At 50.0% G+C, this 19,859-nt stretch overlaps 1 protein-coding gene across 1 annotated transcript in view; it reads left to right on the forward strand.

The window, feature by feature from the left end:
• Positions 1 to 19,859, forward strand: part of Ppp1r16b (protein phosphatase 1 regulatory subunit 16B) — a 92,142-nt gene that overhangs the window by 65,830 nt on the left and 6,453 nt on the right. Inside the window, exons 3-10 of the mRNA XM_075962889.1 lie at positions 3,506 to 3,576; positions 9,074 to 9,219; positions 11,092 to 11,195; positions 12,962 to 13,086; positions 15,941 to 16,066; positions 16,540 to 16,615; positions 18,001 to 18,130; positions 18,221 to 18,389. Of these exons, the coding sequence (XP_075819004.1) occupies positions 3,506 to 3,576; positions 9,074 to 9,219; positions 11,092 to 11,195; positions 12,962 to 13,086; positions 15,941 to 16,066; positions 16,540 to 16,615; positions 18,001 to 18,130; positions 18,221 to 18,389 (947 nt within the window). The remainder of the gene's footprint in view (positions 1 to 3,505; positions 3,577 to 9,073; positions 9,220 to 11,091; positions 11,196 to 12,961; positions 13,087 to 15,940; positions 16,067 to 16,539; positions 16,616 to 18,000; positions 18,131 to 18,220; positions 18,390 to 19,859) is intronic.

The raw sequence follows: 19,859 nt of genomic DNA on the forward strand, positions 1-19,859 counted from the left end.
GGCGGCCAGAGAGAAAGGTGGCTGGTCACATCGCATCCACAGCCAGGAAGCAGAGCAATGAACCCTGGTCCTCAGCTCTTTCTCTGTTTTATTCAGTCCAGGACCCTGGCCTATGAGATAGTGCTATCCGCATTCACAGTCAGTCCTTCCCACTTCAGTTAAACATCTCTGGAAATGTCCTCATCGGCCTGTCCATGGTGATTCCAAATCCAGGCCGCAATGGAGAGAACTATCTCACTGGCTTTGCCATATCTCCTCCAGCAGCCCTGGGCAAGAACCACCTACTAAGCGGTTCTGCCAAGCTCTGTAGGAGGCACCTGCATGTGGGCAAAGCTTCCTGTTGTAGCAAATGTCTGTCCCCCGGGGTTAGCACTCAAGGTGGTCTGTGGTGGTCTCAGATGGAGAGCCTGTATTTTCTTACGATTTATTTGTTTGTGTTTTATGTGAGTATTTTGACTACAAGCAAATCTGTGTGCCACATCTATACCTGGTATCTGAGAAGGTTAGAAGGGCATTGGATCCCCTGGAACTGGAAATACAGATGGCTATGAGTTGCCACATGGGCGCTGGGAACTGAACCTAGATCCTCCGTAAGGGCAGCAAATGCTTTTTATCACTGAGCCAACTCTCCACCCCCAAGACTGTCTTTGAACTGAGGTAGGAAACTGCCAAGGATGTCAAAGTCCTGGAGGAGTTCCCCAGGGTTCACTGTGTGTCAGGCTTTAGGAAGAGAGTCATAAACACCAGGTTCCATTCCTGCTTTCTTGGGCCTAGTGTTCAGCAGGCAGACAGATAGATGTAAAATCTGTAAGTTCCCAGTTATACGGGTGTGGCTGGGATATGATTGTCCATGAGATGCTGGGATCCATGAGTATGTATAGCAGGAAGGGGCCAGAGAGTTTGAGTGAGATCTAAAGAATGAGGAATGGGGCACATATGTATACATGTGTATGTGTGTATGTATACCATTGCACATGTGCTCAGATGCATGCTAGGGAGGTGCCTAGATTATGGTGCATAGATGCATGCATGCCTGAATTGGTGGATTTATGCAAGGATGGAGAGGTAGTTGAATCTTCCAGGCAACCGGAATAGGCTATGCAGAAGCACAGCGGTCAGAGGAAGAGCGGTTATTGTAGCTGACACAAACTACTGTTGCAGAAAATGTTAGGAGTTCAAGAAATGGAGGTGGAGAGCCAGATGGGCAGGATTAACTCACAAGCCCTTCGCTGCTCAGCTTCGGGAGGAGCAAGTCTCCAAACCACAATATGAATGGCGTCCCGTGAAATTGGGCAAGGCAGTGACCTGAAGCAGGAATTGTATCTTGAAGACCTTGCATCCAAGGCAGGGCTTGAGGATGCTATTCTCAGAGCAGTGGGGGAGGGGAGACAGAGAAAGGTTTGAGCATTTTGTGATGAAACTGTTTTCCATTTGCAGTGCCTGAAAGCAACACTGTCCCCTAGAACTTTCTATGAAGATAGGCACGTATGACTTCTCTTTCTACTTTGTACCCCGTGTGGCTGCTGAGCAGAGTGATGGACACTGGGTTCTATGTGCTTGTTAATTCCTATTGAAATAGCCGCCATGGCCTGATGTGGCTCGTGGTTCCATAGGGGGCAGTGCAGCTGAAAGATCCTGCTGGGACCAGAAGTCCTGTCACACCTGTGCAGTGATTCTGGGTTGAGGCCTCAACTTCCCCTTCACACAGGCCTCTCTGTCCATGCTGAGGTCAGAGTGCAGTGGGCTGTGGTCTAGGCGCAGGGTCTTTGAGGATGGAGTGAAGTGGCTACCTCACCCCCTACTCCTTGAAGACTGCCCTGGTGTCTATCCCTGTCTTTTTCCTGGCACCTTTGAGGCTGTTGATTGATGGTTGTCCTACAGAATGCCACAGCTTTCTCCTAAACATGCTCCCTCCTCCAGAGGCGCATTATTGAGGAGACTTCCTTAGCCCTGCCTGGCTGCATGAGCCACTGACTAGTGACACTGGCTTCCTTAGGTATCTGGTATGTGGCCTTGTCTCGTGGTTACTATGGGTGGGAGGAGGTTCAGCAGGGCATGGCCAGCCTGCTCCTCTCTCTTGCGAGGTCGCATGCCCCTTCTTCATTAGCATCATGACAGTGACCTTTCCTGTAAAGCAGTGTGCATATACAGCTCATCTATGTGAGCTGCCCCTTGTCTGGCCCTCTGGCCTAGAATCACTATTTCCTACTCACTTCCACCAAGGAAGCTGGGTCCAGGGAGGAGCTGGGGCAGCCCTGCTGGCTAGGGCCATTTAGTGTTTTAGAAAGCCTAGAAGAGAGAGCTGTGGACCCCAGTGGACCCTGCTGTTCACCTTATGAGCAGCTTCTTCTGCGGAGAGAGACATAGCTGAAGCCTGGAATGAGGGAATCCCTCTGTGCTAAGCAGGGTGAAGCCCCCATTGCTGAGCCCGGGAAGGAGCCGCAGACAGACAGGCAGACAGGCAGACAGGCCAGCCTCTCCCTTTTATCCTTTGCACATGGCTTCTAGCTGATATTGAGATTCTGGGTGAGACAAGACAAAGATAAAGGACACTGAGGGGAGGGGAGAGGGGCTCCCTAATACCATGTGTATACTCTGGTTTTCCTCACTTCCCAGACCCACCCACCACCTCTGGACACACACAAATACATACATATACACATGCATATGATGGGCATATGGGCACCTAAAGTCTAGGACAGAGATAGTAAAGCCTCTACCACCCCCCTCCATTTGACACCCCATTGGCAAGCCATCAAGGGTGCAGGCAGGTAATAAAACCAGGCATAGCCAGAAATACCTACAAACCATGAGCTGGCCACTATGCTGAGTCCCTGACATAGCTTACTTGATGCCATATAATCCCGCGTGAGGTGGAGTCAGCATCATTTCCATATACAGGAGAGGAACATGTGTTGACCATGCTTGCCCTGTCAGGAAGACTCCAGGGTGTGGCTTTGGGGACAAAAAAAGTGCTCCATATTGACAACCCATGCCAACTTCTCATCTCAGCCAGGAGTAGTGTACCCCCTGTGGTCCAGCTCTTCTGGATGGAAGCTGAGAATTGTAAATTTGAGACCTCCTTGGGCTGCATAGCAAGTTCCGGAGTAGCCTGGGTACTTAGCAAGACTTTCTCTCAAAACAACAACAACAACAAAAAGGCCAGAGATGTAGCTCAGTGGTAGAGTATTTGCTTAGCATGCACGAGGCCTCATCTCCAGCACTGCCAAGAACAAAGGCCCCAACAGCTCAGATCAGTGACTGGCCCCGAGGAAGACATGACAGTCGTCAGCCCTTGTATGTGTGACCCAGGATAAGACAGGCAACTGAAAACCTAGGTTCTGTGCCAATTTCCTCATCTGTGAAATGGGGACACCGATGACATCCTGTTATCCTTCTGTTGGGAGTAAACAAGACCATTTGTGTTGGGGTCTAGGGGAGGGCGTCTTGCTGGGTTCCCACATTTGTGTGACAGGAACCTTACTCCTGTCCCTTCCTCTTGCAGTACGCTACTTCCTGAAGAACAAGGTCAGCCCTGATTTGTGTAACGAGGATGGCCTCACAGCCTTGCACCAGGTAAGTAGTCCACTCTGGGGTCCCCTGGCCTCTCTGCTCCCTGGTCACTGGTGCCCCAAATCCTCAGGGAAGAGGGGACAATGAGAGAAGGGCACAGAGAAGCCAGCTGAAAGGCTTTTGTGCTTTGGAGATGTGTGTGTCTGTCACAAACAGGCCCTTAGAGCCCCTGGTAAACGTACACACGTGTACAGCGACAGGCTCTGAGGACAGGGGTTCTTTGTTCTCTGTGTCCTCACCGCCAGCAGAGAAAATTTGTGTCGAAGTTGAAAACTGACAAAGTGCATTCACAGCCACCAGGACATCCCACTCACCCCGAGGACAAAGCTGAGTGACTTCTGTTGTCTAAGGTCATGTGGCCAAGACCTTTGGCCAGGAAGCAAGTGCTATCAAATGCACAGAGTGTGGTGACAGCTCTCCCTGGCTGGCCCCACCCACATGGAAGCTTTGCCTTCCAGGGCCTCCTAACTGGCCCCAATGTTCAGCTGAGTCCTGCCATAATTGCTTCTCCAAAGGCTGAAAGTTTGGAGTTCTCTAGTATCTTCTTCCTAACCCTGAGGGAAAAGGACAAACCTTGGCTATTCTGCACAAGACCTTTAGGGCCTGCCCTGTCCTGTCTCTGCCCCTCCCCCAGCTCCCAGGCCGGGTCACTGCCTTGTCCCACACTGTGGTCTCCTTCCCACCGTTTGTTTTATGTTGCTCTGTGTGTTCACTTATTAGCTCTTGTCCCCACAGAAAGCTTGAGAGCTGGGCGGTGACAGAGGCACTCTAGTCTTCCACGTGACCACTGTTAGGACTCAGGCTTATGCTGGTCCCTGTCACCTGGCAGGATGAACCCAGGCAGTATCCTGGCCAGCTCAGGGTCCCGTGGCTGCTATGTCACTATGTATGTACGCAGGGGCAAAAGGTCCCTTTAAGAGATAATCTCCACCCATTCCCGCTCTCTTTTTCCCACTGCTCTTCTGAAGAGGCAGGCTGGTCCTTGCCTCTTCTTCTTTCTCTCTGTATCTCTCTCTCCCCTCCACCACCCCCTTTATCTTAATAAACTCCCACACGAGCTCTGCCTGCATGGCGTGTCTGTCCCTCACCTCCCGTGGACTCTCACCCACTGTGTGGCCCCTTGGCCCACCAAAGTCTCTCCCTGCTGTTTTACAACAACCCCTCCACTCTAATCATTTGGCACTAGGGTGGCACTCTGAGGTCGCCTCACCAGCCTGCCTCTTCTATCTCTTGTGTTCTGGTGTGTCTTTCTGTGCTCACATACAGTAGGTACTTAACATGTGCATGTTGAAGTCGGTGAATGGCCGCACTGAGGCTTCCCTGTGCCGTCACCGGAGTTTGTGAACAGACAGACTTGAGTGCAGCCTGGTGGGCGGTAGCCAGGCAACGGGAGTTCCATGGACAGAGACAAGCCACACATCCTCTGCCCGTAAGATGCTGGGACAAGGCCTTGCCCACAGCCTTCAGCTCTGAGCCTAAGGGCTGTCTGCATGGACTCTTCACCCTCACTGTCCTCCAGGGCCTCAGGCACCCCCACTTAAGCCACTGCCTCTGTAACCTCATGGAAATCACCCAAACCCCAGCTTCATTCACTCTGGAATGCTGAGGCTGCTCCACAGGCAAGACCCTCAGTCCACACCAGATTTGAAGCCTGGAAGGCAACTTCTGAGGCTGGGCAGCATTAGCTAGGGGCATAAGGATAGAATGGCCGTCAGGATAGAGTCAGATGTGAGGCCTGGAACTGTTATTCACTAGCATGTGACCTTGGACAAGTTCCTTAAGCTCTCTGTGCCTTGGTTTCCTCACCTGTGAGAAAAAAAAACAGTATCTATGACATCTTTGTGTCATAGAGAGGATTAAATGATCACCTGGGAAACCCTCTGCGAGCAGCACAGAATATGCAGTCATCGGGTGGGAGAGAAGGTTCTGCTGCTAAGAGCACATACTGCTCTTGCAGAGGACCCAAGTTCAGTTCCCAGCTCCTGTGTCAGACTTACAACCACTTATAACTTCAGCTCCGGGTGATCTGGCTCCCTCTGCTGGCCTCCACAAGCTCCTACATGCATATATGCACATACCTACACATACATATAAAGATTTTGAATAATCTTTTTTTTAAAGATTTGAGTTATGATTACAGTTTATCACGTGGCTTCTTCAATGGTCTATCTCATTTTGATCCTCATAGCGACCCTCTTAAAACATTGGTGTTTCCATTTTACATCTCAAAAAACTGAGGCTCAGGAGCAGCTCTATTCTGTAGAACTTTCCACAAAGATGGGAATGAATGTTCCATGTGTCTGTGTGGACACAGAGTTATGTGACTAATGTGACAAGAATTGGATTCTAACTCTTATTTAATTTTAGTGAATTTAAATACAGATTGGCTGTGTTAGATGTGAAATCTCTGGGCTCTAAGTCAAACAGTGAATCGTATCTGAGCGAGGGTTAACAGCCGCAGCCTTGACTCTCTGGATACAGTGGTCAGCAGAGTCCCAGGGGCTCCCTCTAGGTGCTGTTCTTGCCTCCTTGAACTTCTTTTGGGGCCCTCCCTTGGGTTTGGGGTTCCTTCCATTTCTCAACACTCCACCTCCTTTTCTTCCTGTTGATCACACAACTTCCTCAAGTCTAGCTTCTCCTGGGGGCCACTGGGCCTCTGAGTGCGTCAGGAGGGAAAACCTCTCCAGGGTCTGAGCCTAACTGTAGAACTTACCCCAACTCTATCACCACCCCACACTTGCCTCAGGCTCCATTGTGGGATGGTCCTTGGTAGGAGCCGCCCCCGCTGGCCCACAGACTCTCATTCTCGCTCATCCAGCAATTCCTCTTTGCTCACCTACTCCTATGTCCGATGCTCTGCTAGAGACAGGGAGTTAGGACGTGTCTGTGCTTACAGAATATGTGGTGTGATGTGGCCACAGGCACAGAAACACACAGCCGAGGTAACACAGTGTGGTCAGCGTTCACACGGGGGGAGCAGAGGTCTCTGGACAGCTTGCAGCTGGGGGGCTGGTGGCTTGCCTCAGAGGAGAACGGAGACATGCTCTGAAGAGGAAGGACACCTGCACTCGGGCTTGAAGTAAGAGTTTGCATGTATGAGTGTGAGAAAGAATTTTCCAGAAAGAAAAGGAACAGCATGAGAGCAGGGGCAGCACCCACAGAGGCATAAGGAAACAGCCCACCCTTTCCCGTGTGACTTGGAGGGAGTAGTTAGAAAGCATAGCAGGAGGCAGGACTGGCCGGGCTGAAAACAGGACCTTTGGAGACAGACTTCTAATCTAATGTATATTTTATTATTGTGTGGGCACCTTGTGTTTTTATTTATTTAAAGTTTGTAGGCTCTTACTGTGCAGCCGAGGCTAGTCTTGAACTAACGATCCCTAGTACTGAGATAATTGGGTGTTGCTGGATTGCAAATGTAAGCGCATCTATTTCTTACTCTGTGTGTGGCTTTCTGCTTCTCTGGGCCAGTGGTGGGGAGAGGACTCTCAGGCCTGTTTTGAGGGTTAAATGCTGCAGTGAATGGCCAAAGCGAATCCTAGTGCCCGTCTCTACTAGGTCTTCCGAAAGTATCAGCTACTTTTGTTGCTAAGGAGGTGACATGCTGGGATGGCCCAGCTGTGCACTGTTGTTGTTTGCAACAGGGAAGGCTGGCGCACCCGCAGAGCCTCCCAAGGCTAGCCAAGGAGAGCAGGTCTGCTTCTCTTGGACATGGGGAAGCTTCTGAGGTTTGCAGATGTCAAGCTGCAAGGCTAGATACAGTGAAGCAGAGGGCATCTGGAGGTAGAACTGAGGCATTACGCCCTGGGCATCCTGGGTGGCAGGGATGGGGACAAACTCTTGGAAGACAAACACTCAGCTGGCTCTGTATTGGAAGGGAAGAGGCAGGAGGAGTCAGGTGCTACTGCAGGTGCCACTTCCCACTGTGGCTCTATAGTGACTACAGAGCCTGCTTCCCCTCATCCCTTCTCCCTCTCCCCCTCCCACACCACTGGGCATGTGCACCCCTGTGCCAGCCCTAGGATCGGTCTCACACGACTCCACAGCTCTGGGTGTGCAATCAATCTCCTGGTCCTCCTGTCTCCTTCCTACAGAGGGGTGCCCACGCAGGTCTTTCTTTCTTACCTATGCCTGGCCCCAGTGCCTGTGTCTCCCTCTACTGACTGTGTTCTGCCACTGCATGGTTCGCCTGCCCCTCCTAAGACAGTACAGCCCCGTGGACTGTGCCTTTCTTTCCCTGTCTGTCCGGAAAAGTACCTTTGGAGCCAGACATGCTAGACCAGCTGGCAGAAAGCACTGGCTCTCTGGCACCATCTGTGCACACGGCTGCTCCTTTCCTGCGTGTTCTTCTGGTGTAGCATCCTGGCTGGAGATGCTGGGAGCTGTGGTGGTGTCCCACTCCACAACCATCTGGGGTCATGAGCTCACATGGCTGCCGCCGATTCTTCTGTGGTCTTTATGTTCTTCTTCGTGTGTTCATGCATTTGCTTACGTTGGCCAAGCCACCACCATCTTTAAACTCGGTGACTTCAAAACAGCTTTTCTGTCCCTCCCAATGTGCGTGCGCACACACGGACACACACAGATACATAGACACAGACACACACACTGTTCCCCACATGGAACCAGAAGAATGAAATGTATTTTGGTTTTTTTTTTTTAATAAACAAGTCAGGTTGTGCTAGCTTTATGAGTGCAGCTCACTTCTGTCTCCCATTGCTCTGAAGACCAAACCTGGCTTACCTGGATAGGAGGGTGAGCTCATGTTTCCCAGTACACCACAGAGTGACCACTGACACCATCCTCAGTCCCCACCTCTATTCTCCCTGAGTGAGGCTGTGTCCCTTGGGGAATCTTTCATTCCTTGTCCCTGGGACCTGTGTTCTCTAGGGGAACTGCAGAATTGGACCCTCCCACCTCACTTAGGCTCACCCACCTATGCCCACAAGTCCATCCAGGTAGGAGCACCAACAGTCTATCTCCTTGAAGTGACCATGCCAGGACCCCCAGAACCTGCTGGGAGGAGTCTTGGTCACTTGGGAATCTCTGCAGGGTTTGAATTCCCAGGTCAGATTAAAAGTTTCAAACGACCATGCAGGGTGATGGAGGGTGTGGGCCGGGACCCAAACACACCTGAGCAATCCTGCTTGAGCTGAGGGGTGATTTAAGAGTTCCCCTTAGGATGCTGCCTGGAGAAAGCCGTCTGGGATCTTAAAAGCTCATTCAAGTTGAATGCAGCTCCACTGACACTCTTTATAGCCTACTGGGGCTGTTTGCGGAGGTTGTTCTTATCTTGCACGTTATCAGCTTCTCTTCTACTCAACAAGGAGGCTGATTCTAAGAGGCAGAGTGCCTTTCGCAAAGTTACAGAGCTGGATTCGAACTCAGGCTGTCTGTCTCCACTGTCCTTCTCATGGTCTGTTGTGGGGAGCGTAGTGTGTCCCCACCAGGGTCCTAGGCCATGCCTGGCCTCACTCTGCCGCCTCTGTGTCCCTCCCAGTGCTGCATTGACAACTTTGAAGAAATCGTCAAGCTGCTGCTTTCCCATGGTGCAAACGTGAACGCCAAGGACAACGAGCTGTGGACTCCCCTGCACGCTGCAGCCACCTGCGGCCACATCAACCTGGTGAAGATCCTCGTTCAGTAGTACGTGCCCCTCCCTCCCCGGGGCAGCCTGCCCTCCCCCTCCACAGATGGCCTTTTCCACGTGCCTTAGTCTTCCTTCCCTCCTTCACGCCTTCCCATTCCCCCTCCATCTCCTCTCCCCCCCATCAATTTCCTTCTCTCTGTCTTCCTCCCCTAAAGTCCCTTTCTCTGTGTGTTCCCTGTTTTCAAGGGATTTATTTACTGCTTTCCTAGTTCCCCTTCCATTTCACATGTTGACCGATAGATCTTGGGCACATGGGACAGGAAAGCAAGACCAGTGGGTGGGGTCCTAGAGACTGACAGTATCTGAGCGCAGGGAGTCAGGAGGAGGGGTGAAGAGCAGGCAACCATCACACAGGTACTGGCAGAGCGTCAGAGACCCACTAGGTGCCTCCCAGGAGGGCCCTGAGGTCGGAGTGGTGCCAACCTGGCTTCATGTACTTTCCTGCTGGTCTGTATTGGAAGTAGCTGAGGCATGAGTGTACAATACATGTTCCCAGGCCCCCTGTGTTCTTTAGGGGTATTGGGAAGAATGCATGGGGCTGCATTTAATTTTTCTGCCATGGAATGCCCCATAGTCACACCTGGATACTGCTCCAGTCGCTGCCACTGTGGTCAAAACAGAACACAGCTTAGGGGAGAAAGGATCTATTTATTCAGTGACTGACAGTACTGCTTTCAGTCCCTCATTGTGGGGAAATCAAGGCAAGAACTTGAAGCAGCTAGTCACGCAGTCAAGGGCAGAGAGAAATGACTGTACATATTGCTTAGCACACAGTTAGTTTTCTCTACCCCAATGTGATCTGGGGCCCCAATCCCAGAAATGATGCTGCTCAGTTTTTTTTTAAGATTTATTTATTTATTTATTTATTTATTTATTTATTTATTTATTTATTATGTATACAACATTCTGCCTGCATATATGCCCACACGCCAGAAGAGGGCGCCAGATCTCATTACAGATGGTTGTGAGCCACCATATGGTTGCTGGGAATTGAACCCGGGTCCTCTGGAAGAGCAGCCAGTGCTCTTAACTGCTGAGCCATCTCTCCAGCCCCTGCTGCTCACTTTTAAACTGGGTATTTCCACATAATTAAAGCAATCAAGGCAGTCCCCCATAGACATACCTACAGATCAACCCGATCAAGCTAAGGCTTTATTGATATTCTTCCCAGGCAATTTTCGGTCATGTCAGATTAGAATTACCCATCACAGGTTCTATTGGCCATGAGGTTGAGTTCTTCCATGGGGCCCCAAGGCTCTATTCTGCCCATATCCTGGTCAGCTCTTTGGATAAGGGACTGAAGAGGACGAATATGCATATTGGTGAAGGTTGTCATAGGGAGAATGGAGTTAAAAGGGCCGACACAGGAGAGACCTGGGCTTGGATCTTGATCCTATCATATCCAAGCTGTGTGCCTGAGACACATGACTGAGCCTTTCTGAGTCATTGTCTCCTCTTGAGTGAGCTGAGACCCCCCAGTAGTACCCCTTGGGGGAGACTCCTTAAGGCAGTGTGTGCAAAGGACTTATATCTAGCCTGGCTTCAAGCAGGTAGCAGGTGAGATGTCCTGCTTCTGTTTACATCCTTTTTATTATTGCTGTCGGAGAGGGCTTTGACATCTGCCTGGAAGCGTCCATCCGCTGATGGAGCTCATCTGGGACCTTGGTCCCTTCCTGATGGGACCCTGAGATGCGGAAACATTGCATTCCTAGGATATGGTGGGAAAGGAAGGGCATTGCTTAGCTGGGATGCACCTAGGTGGGGTCATGGCTGCTGGAGGAGGCTGTGAATGGTTAGCCAGATGATGGAGATAGCTAAACCGACCCAGACACACCTTCTTGGCCCTCACTCTGACCCTCTCTCTGCAGTGGGGCTGACTTGCTTGCTGTCAACTCTGATGGGAACATGCCATATGACCTCTGCGAGGATGAACCCACCCTGGATGTCATTGAGACCTGCATGGCATACCAAGGCAAGGGGGAGCAGCATGTTACTCCGTGAGCACAGTGCAGCGAACATGGTTTCAATGGATGGGAATGGCTGGCTTTGTACCTGCCAGGCTCGTGCTTAGCTCCCAATAACTGGGACAGGTCCTTGTTATTATTGTCATCTGTCTGATTAAAAGATAGGGACATGAAAGGGCCTTGGAACACATGCCGTGTAGAGGGAGATATTGTTCTCCCTGTCACCCACACACGCAGGCGGCCTCAGCTGGCCTCCTCTTCTGTTTGTCAGCTGTGACAATCCAGTTCAGTCAACACTCACCATAAAGATGTGTCCCCATTTGGGAACATGGTAAGAAGTCAAGAACATTTGCGGGTGCTGCTTGGTGCCAGGCACCAAGCTGGCTGCCAGGGGCCCAGATAAACAAGATGTGGGCTGTTCTCGGCTCGCAGTGAGCTTCATAGGGAAGCACGTGTAACAGCGAGAGACACCTGCCAGTCCCAGCTCCCTCCGTGCATCCCTGTAGGGCACTCTCTAGTAAAAGGGGTCTTAAATCCAGACCTGTAGCTGCGGCCCAAGGTCCTGCCACCCAAGTTCCTGCGAGGTCCGCACCTCTCTTCTCCCCAGATCTCTGTGGCCCCTGTTAACTCGGCTGCTGTATTTCCTGGTACCTGCATTTCCCCACTAATTTCCTATTGAAAGTTTTTAATAATTTTTATGCCAAACAACCCGAAACTACAGACTCCCCAATGGAGTTATAAAGTTGCCACAGTATGAAGGATGTCACCTGGGTCATCTTTCAATATAGCTGCCAAAATATTTTAAAATGTGCTGCATAGAAGCCATGAATTCTTTTGATGATCAGATGTTGGGGTATGAAATTACCCTGAGTTTCTCTTGGCCATAGGCTTATAGGCACAGATAATCAATCTGATGGTGGGAAGTACTAACTTAAGTGAAGTCAAAGTAAGCATGTAATCTTTTCTTTTCTCCCTTCAAGTTTGAAGATTGCCCCGAATTGTACCCAAGGATATTTGATTCCATGGGTTTGTTTTTGTTTTTAATGGGACATTGTGTTCTCTTCTTTAATCAGTAGCCACCAGTGACAGGCACAATTTTGTTAGCCAGAGATATATATGGGCTGTAACATACTTTTCTGGAACTGGAATGGCTCGTGTGCCTGTAATACTAGCATATGGGAGGCTCAGGCAGGAGAATTGTCACAAGTCTGAGTCCAGACTGCCCTACAAAGTGAGACTCTGTCTCAGAAAACAAAATACAAAAGTCTTTCTGGGCTCTTCTATCTCTTACTTAAGTCTCTATTTGAAAGTAATATATTCACTGATTTAGATACTCTCACAACAATAAAAAAAATGTCTTAACTGTTGCATTCGGTACTGAAAACACAATAGTATACAAGAGAAAGGAAACCAACAGACCCTGGTCAGAAAGAGTGGCCAGTGGGTAATAGTTGGGGAGGTGACGTAGATCAGCACCCAAAGAATGATGCAGAGTAGCAATTGGGGCAGCAGGAGGTGAGCAGGCAGGTGCTCCAGCCTAGCAGAGAGAACAGCAAGCAGAAAGTAAGTGATGTCAATAAGAAGCCTTCTAGGTGCCAGGAAGGAATGGCCCTTGTCCTGTGAGGTAACCCATGGTGTTTGTATTCAACAGGCCTGGGACAATGATCTTTGCACTGGGTGACTGGCAGACTTTGGGGAGCAGAAGCCATGTCTTCCTTGTCTGCTTGGGACCCAGACCTGATGCTGTTGAGTAATCTCTCTCACACCCCTGCAGGAATCACCCAGGAGAAAATCAACGAGATGCGGGCAGCTCCTGAGCAGAAGATGATAGCGGACATTCACTGCATGATTGCTGCCGGCCAGGACCTTGACTGGATAGATGCCCAGGGGGCCACGCTGGTGAGGAGATAGGTCAGGCTGGTGTGTGTGGGAGGCAGGTACCAGAACCAAGACCAACTGGGGCTGACTGAGTTGGGTCTGGTTCATGGTAATGGTGAAAGCGTATACACTTGTGTCCTTGAGCTTCCTCTAGACCCCCTGCCGCTCCATGAATATAGACAATTAAAGCTGGGGTCCAGCCTCCTTCTGACCCTGGCCATTCTCACCTGGGGCTGGGAGTCAGGAGCTCTGGGACTGGGCTCTGGTGCCCATCTGCTCTGTCTCCATGGCAGCACCTACACTCTCCTCAAGGACTGCCCTCTGCCCGCTCACCCCACACAGTCCTGCTTTGTATCATCCAGTCTCAGCCTAGTATGCCCTTGAAAACCACAGCCTTCCTCATTCAGCTCTCCCTGAGGTTACTGTAACAGATTTTATCTGTCACTCCATCACTCCATCCATCTTTCCATCCATCCATCCATCCATCCATCGATTTGTCCATCTTTCTGCCCATTTATCCACTGTCTGTCCATCCAGTTAACACATAGTTATTGTGTTAACATTAACTGGCGTTGAGGACAGTCTGAAAACTCATTTTTTATTTACTGATAATAATCTCCTCCCTATCTCTGGCTCTGTGTCTCTTCATGTACACTATGCAAATGCTATACTTCTGAGATATATCCCCAGGCCTTATTTATTTATCCTTGAGACAGGGTCTTGCTATACAGTTCAAACTGACATGGAGCCCACCATCCTGCCTCTGCCTCCCAAGTGATGGGACTCCAGGCAAGTGCTACCATACTGGCTCTGACAACCCTCCTCCTCACTAGCAATATCCCCAGATGGATTATGCTTTTTATTCCCTGGTTACGGACCTCCTGTGACCCTGTACTTTGAGGGATCTGGCTAGCCAGCGAGGTTTCCTTTTCCACAGTTGACAAGCCTCAGATGTATAAAACCCATGATTATGCTAATCTGCATGTGCTACTTACTCACACCATAGCCTAGATTTATTCCAAAAAGTTAAAGAAGCAAAGAAAACTTGCCCTTGTCAGATCTCAGAGCAACCTCCTCACGGAGGAAACACGTGACCAAACAAGTGACCGTCAGGGTCCCATTCAAACCTGAGCCGTGACTTACCTGTCCCAGTGACTCTCATCGCGGATCCCAAACCCTTTCCATCCTCTGCATCATTCCCAGTCGGTCTTCAGCCTGCTCTAGAGACTGTCACGTCTGTCCCCATCTGTGGTTGAACAGAAGTTTTTCTTTGTCTCACTTCCTTCTCTCTCCTTCACTCATCCTTTTTTTTCTCTCTTTTTAAAACTTATTATGCATACAAAGTTCCACGGGCCTATGTGCCTACATGCTAGAAGAGGGCACCAGATCTCAGTATAGGTGGCTGTGAGCCGCCATGTGGTTGTTGGGGCTTGAACTCAGGACCTCTGGAAAGAACAGCCAGTGCTCGTAACTCTGGCCATCTCTCCAGCCCCCTCCTTCCCTCACTCTCATGACATACCTTGCGGTCATGCTCCCCACCCAGCGCTAAACACTTCCTTTTCTGGGTGACTGGACAAGTGGAACAGCTGAGGCCTGCTTAGGGGCAGCCATGACAGGCAGCCTTGAATGGTGTTGAAGAAAAGAGTTAGGGCCTCAGCCTCAGTACTGGATCATGCCAGTAATCCCAGGTAATCCTAGCATTTACGGCAGGAGGACTGTTATAAATTGAGGCTGTCTTGGGCTACGGAATGAGACCCTTTCTCATGAGCTAACTAAATAAGTAAACAAACTAGTTGGGACCTCAACAAATGCAGCATGAGTCTTCCTGTGATGGGTGTCAGTTACCTACCGCTGCGAAACAATTGACCCTCCAGGGTAATCTTTAGAGTAAACACAGCATTTCTATGCAGCAGGGAATTAGGAGTTGCTTAGCTGGGTGACTCTGACTTGGCATTTCCCCTGAGGTTGACCAGAGTTGCAGTCACATCTGAAGTGGGTCTCCTTCCCGTGGTTCCCTTGCACGGCTGATGTTAGTATTGGCAGTTAGCAGAAGGCCTCAGTTTCTTGCCTTTTTTTGGGGGGGGACAGTGTTTTGAGACAGAGTTTTTCTGTGTATCCTTAGCTGTCCTGGAACTCACTCTATAGTCCAGACTGGCCTCGAACTCACAGAGATCCACCTGCCTCTGCCTCCCGAGTACTGAGTTTAAAGGTGTGTGTAACCACGCCCAGCTTGTTTCTTGCCTTCTTACTTCTTTTGGGGCTCCATGAGATGGCTACTTCCTCCCTGATGGATCCAAGAGAGCATAAAGTAGAAGCAGCAATGCCTCTCATGCCCTCATAATCATAATCATACCCTGCCCCTTGGTATTGTCCTCTTGGTTAGAAGTGAGCCAATCGAGGTGGTCTACGTTCAAATACAGAGTAATCAGATCCTACGTTTTAAAAGATGTGTCAAAGACTAGGTAGGTATATTTTCAGATTACCGCATCGAACCTCTGAGACTCCTCCAGGGTTCAGGTGAAGAGCTCATCTCTGCCTCCCCTTGTCCTTCTCTATTTCACACCTAGTAATCCCCCGCAACCTTCCTGGCTGGTGTCACAACCTCATTCTGTTCCATTCTCTGGCCCTGAGGATGCTCTGAGGCTTGGGGGGTGAGAAAGGACACCTGCCTCGAAATGTGGAGCCAGTCCCTTTAGGAATGCTCGTTTCTTTTGGGAGGAAGGCCCTGGAACTCGCTCTTTTGCTCTTTCGCTCTTTCGACCAGGCAGGCCTTGAACTCACAGAGATCCGCCTGTCTCTGCCTCCTGAGTGCTGGGATTAAAGGTGTGTGCCATCATCGCCCAGCAGAACCGCTCACTTCTTTCCTCTCCTCCAGCTACATATAGCTGGGGCCAATGGATACCTACGGGCAGCTGAACTTCTCCTGGACCACGGAGTGCGTGTGGATGTGAAGGACTGGGATGGCTGGGAGCCTCTGCATGCAGCAGCCTTCTGGGGACAGGTACTTCCCACCCCATGTAGAGTCCTTTGGGCTGGCAAATGATGTGAGCGAACAAGGACCCACTTAAGGCACTGGCTACAGCAAGTATGGGAGATGAGAAGACTCAGGGAGGTTGCAAACACTTAGATTTGCCCAATAGAAAATCCCCTTGATTTCTGCTTTGCATGGTTTCTGTAGAATGTGTTTTCCTAAATGTGACTGCAGCCTGTGCAGCCACCCATAGACACCCAACAGTTGTGGAATCGTAATTGATTCCTCCTCCTCCTGCTTCTCCTTCTTGTAGTAACCCAGGCATGCTGGGAGGAGGTGCCAAGTCCATCAAATTTGACAGGGATCTCTCATGGCTACAGCATGCAGCAACTTTCCTCCACCATTCTTTGGGTCACATTCTAAGAGATCTTGGGTACTTTCTCCAGCTTCTGGGCTTCTTGAAGCCTGGGTATGGGGAACATGAACTTCTTCCTGTGTTGCAGATGCCAATGGCAGAGCTGTTAGTGTCCCATGGAGCTAGTCTCAGTGCCAGGACGTCCATGGATGAGATGCCAATAGGTAAGACAGCTTCATACTTTGTATGTACATACTTACCAGCTTTTTGATGCTGAGTAGACATTGAACACATGGATGCATACTAAAAGTAGGCAAGTATATGACAGAGATAGACAGGTAGACAGACAGACAGATAGATGGATGGATAGAGGATCAATGGGTGAATGGATGAGTAGGGTAGACAGGTAATGTGATGCAGGATATGATGATGAATGGATAGATAAGTAGATGGGCGGGCTGAGGATGATGAACCTATGGACCAGGTTATCCAGAAGATGGACAAGTTGATAGATTCAGTATCAATGGCTGGTGGGGTCAGGGGGAGTTCTCAGCATCATTGCTTCATTTCCTGCTTGAGGACTCTGCTTGTTTCTCTCAATGCTCACATCAGGGAGACTTTATGACTCTCCCAGAGACCATCAAGGGTATGTGTCCTGGTTTCCTTTCTGTTGCTGTGATAAAACACTGACCAAAAGCAACTTGGGAAGGAATGGGTTTATTTGACTTACACTTCCACGTCATAGTCCTTCATTGAGGAAACTCAAAGCAGGTACCGAAGGAGAAGCCAGGGAGGGATGCTGCTTACTGGCTTGCTCCCTCTGCTTTGCTATTCAACCCAGGCTCACATGCCCGGGTGGCACAACCAACAGCCGGCTGACCCTGTAGTTGGAGGCTGCTTGTTCATTCCCGGCTACCCAGAACCAAAATAATCTCATAGAAATATGTATTAATTGCAATACTGTTTGGCCAATAGCTTAAGCATATTTCTAGCTAACTCTTATATCCTAAATTAACCTGTGTCCATTAATCTGCGCATCACCATGAACTTGTGGCCTACCAGCAAAGTTTCAGCAGGTGGAGGCATCTGTCTCCTCTGGTGGCTATACGGCTTCTCTATGACTCCGCCTACTCTCTCTCTCTCTATTTCTTTCAGCCTGGCTCTACTCTGTTAAGCCATTGGCCAAAAGCAGCTTCTTTATTAACCAATGGCAATAAAACATATTCCCAGCATACATCACCTCCCACATCATGGCCTCTCCCAGATCAATCAAGAAAATGTTCCCACAGACTTAATCACAGGACAGTCAGATGGAGGCAAGCCCTCAGTTGAGATTCCCTCTTCCCAAATATGCCTAAGTCTGTGTCAAGTTGACAATGCCTTACCAGCACAGTATGAGTTCCTCAGTCTTCTTAGCTGGGGACTTCAGGAGTTCAGAGGCCCGGGTCTCCCATTCCCACCCTCTTCTGAGGAAATAAGCAGGAGTTGCTTTCTCCCCTCCCTCTGTGTCCCAGAAGGTTCTCAGAGTTTTCGGTATGTTTTCATGGTGGTTTCTGTGGTATGGAACCCCTACCTTGCCTTCTGGAACTGACCCCTTGTACTCCTTCAGACCTGTGTGAGGAGGAGGAGTTCAAGGTCCTGCTGTTGGAGCTTAAACACAAGCACGACGTCATCATGAAGTCCCAGCTGAGGCACAAGTCATCCCTGAGCCGCAGGACGTCCAGTGCAGGCAGCCGTGGGTGAGTGGTACGGTGCAATCGGGGGCCCCTGCACCTGCCTGCCTGTGGCTCCTTGCCACAGCTTCCCAGCACCTCCTCTGTCCCCCTCAGGAAGGTGGTGCGTCGAGCCAGCCTGTCAGACAGAACGAACCTGTACCGGAAAGAGTATGAGGGAGAAGCCATCCTTTGGCAGCAGCGGAGTGCAGCAGAGGACCAGCGTACCTCCACCTACAATGGAGACATCAGGGAGACCAGGACAGACCAGGAGAACAAGGACCCGGTAAGGGACCTCCTCCCTTCTTTCAGTGTTGGCCACTGCCTTGTGAAGAGTACAGGGCCCAGCCTGGTCCTACCCACCTTCTCATCTGAGGAAATAGTTGAGTGGCACCCTTAAACAGCTGGCTCCTGTCTGAGGGTGGTGGCTGATATTGTTAAGGAGGTGACCCGTGGGTGTATTTGGCAGGGACAGAGTGACTGCTGTAGGTCTGCTTGTCCCCCCAATAGATCTGATCCCGAATCTCCCACAGGAGAGGCTCAGCATGCCAGTTACCCTAGGAGCTAAGGGTTAAGACCTTCTCTTGCAGGGGCATAAGGTTTGAGAATGGTATTTACCAAGATGCCATCTGGTTGAAGGAGGTATTCTGAAAACTGTAGCGGGACTGTGGGATAGTCTCTGAGAAGCTGCTCCAGCAGCAGCTAGTGGCCCTGCGTTCTAGGCACTCTCAGAAGATGGGGTATAGTCTTCTTCATCTCTGGTACCAAAGGTTACCACACTGGGGACTTTTGATGGTGGACACTGGGGCTGGAGACATAACTCAGAGGTTAAAAGCACTGGCTGTTCTCAGAGGTCCTGAGTTCAGTTCCCAGCAACCACATGGTGGCTCCCAACCATCTATAATGAGATCTGGTGCCCTCTTCTGGCCTGCAGGAATACATGCAGGCAGAACACTGTATACATAATAAATAAACACATAGTTAAAAAAAAAGATGGCAGATACTCAGGAGTCTGAAGTTCAGAAGTCTAAAATGAAGATGTTGAAAGGGTTTCTCCTCTTGGTGCTTCTGAAGGAGAGGTCTGTGCTGAGACCTCCTCCCAGCTTCTAGTGGCTTGGGTGTCCCTTCACCTTTAGTGTGACTTTGATCTTCACCTCTGTCTTCACAAGCCTTCTTCCTTGTGTATGTGTACACCTCCACTTTTTAAATTTAAAACATATTTTTGTTTATATAGTGTATTTACAGGTGTGGGCACACACATGTGAGTGTACACGCATGTGCAGGCCAGAGGCCAATGTCTGGGATATCCATCAGTCACTTACTGAACCTGAACCTGATGCTCCCCGATTAGCTAGACTGGCTGGCCAGTGAGCTCCAGAGGTCCACCGGTGTCTGCCCACTCTGCATCAGCGTTGCAGACATGAATGACCACACTCAAAGTTTTTAGTGGATGCCGGGAGTCCAAACTCAGGTCTTAACTCTTATCAACCAAGCCATTTTTCTGACCCCTTTGTTTTCTTATAAGGGCCCTAGTCATTAGATGAGGGCCCATCCCAATCTAATAGACTCTCATCGTTATTTTTGAGTCAAATAATTTTATTACTTGCATTTGAAGCACTCTTCAGTGACCTCTGCTCTGACTCTACTCAGTTGTCTCTAACCACAACGTAACTACCTAACTGTAGCCATCCACTCCACAGGACTTCACATCTGGGTGGGTTTTGCACAGGCTTGCCCATTCTTACAGTTTCTTCCT

The sequence above is a fragment of the Microtus pennsylvanicus genome, chromosome 2, assembly GCF_037038515.1.
Source record: "Microtus pennsylvanicus isolate mMicPen1 chromosome 2, mMicPen1.hap1, whole genome shotgun sequence".
Lineage (NCBI taxonomy): Eukaryota > Metazoa > Chordata > Mammalia > Rodentia > Cricetidae > Microtus > Microtus pennsylvanicus.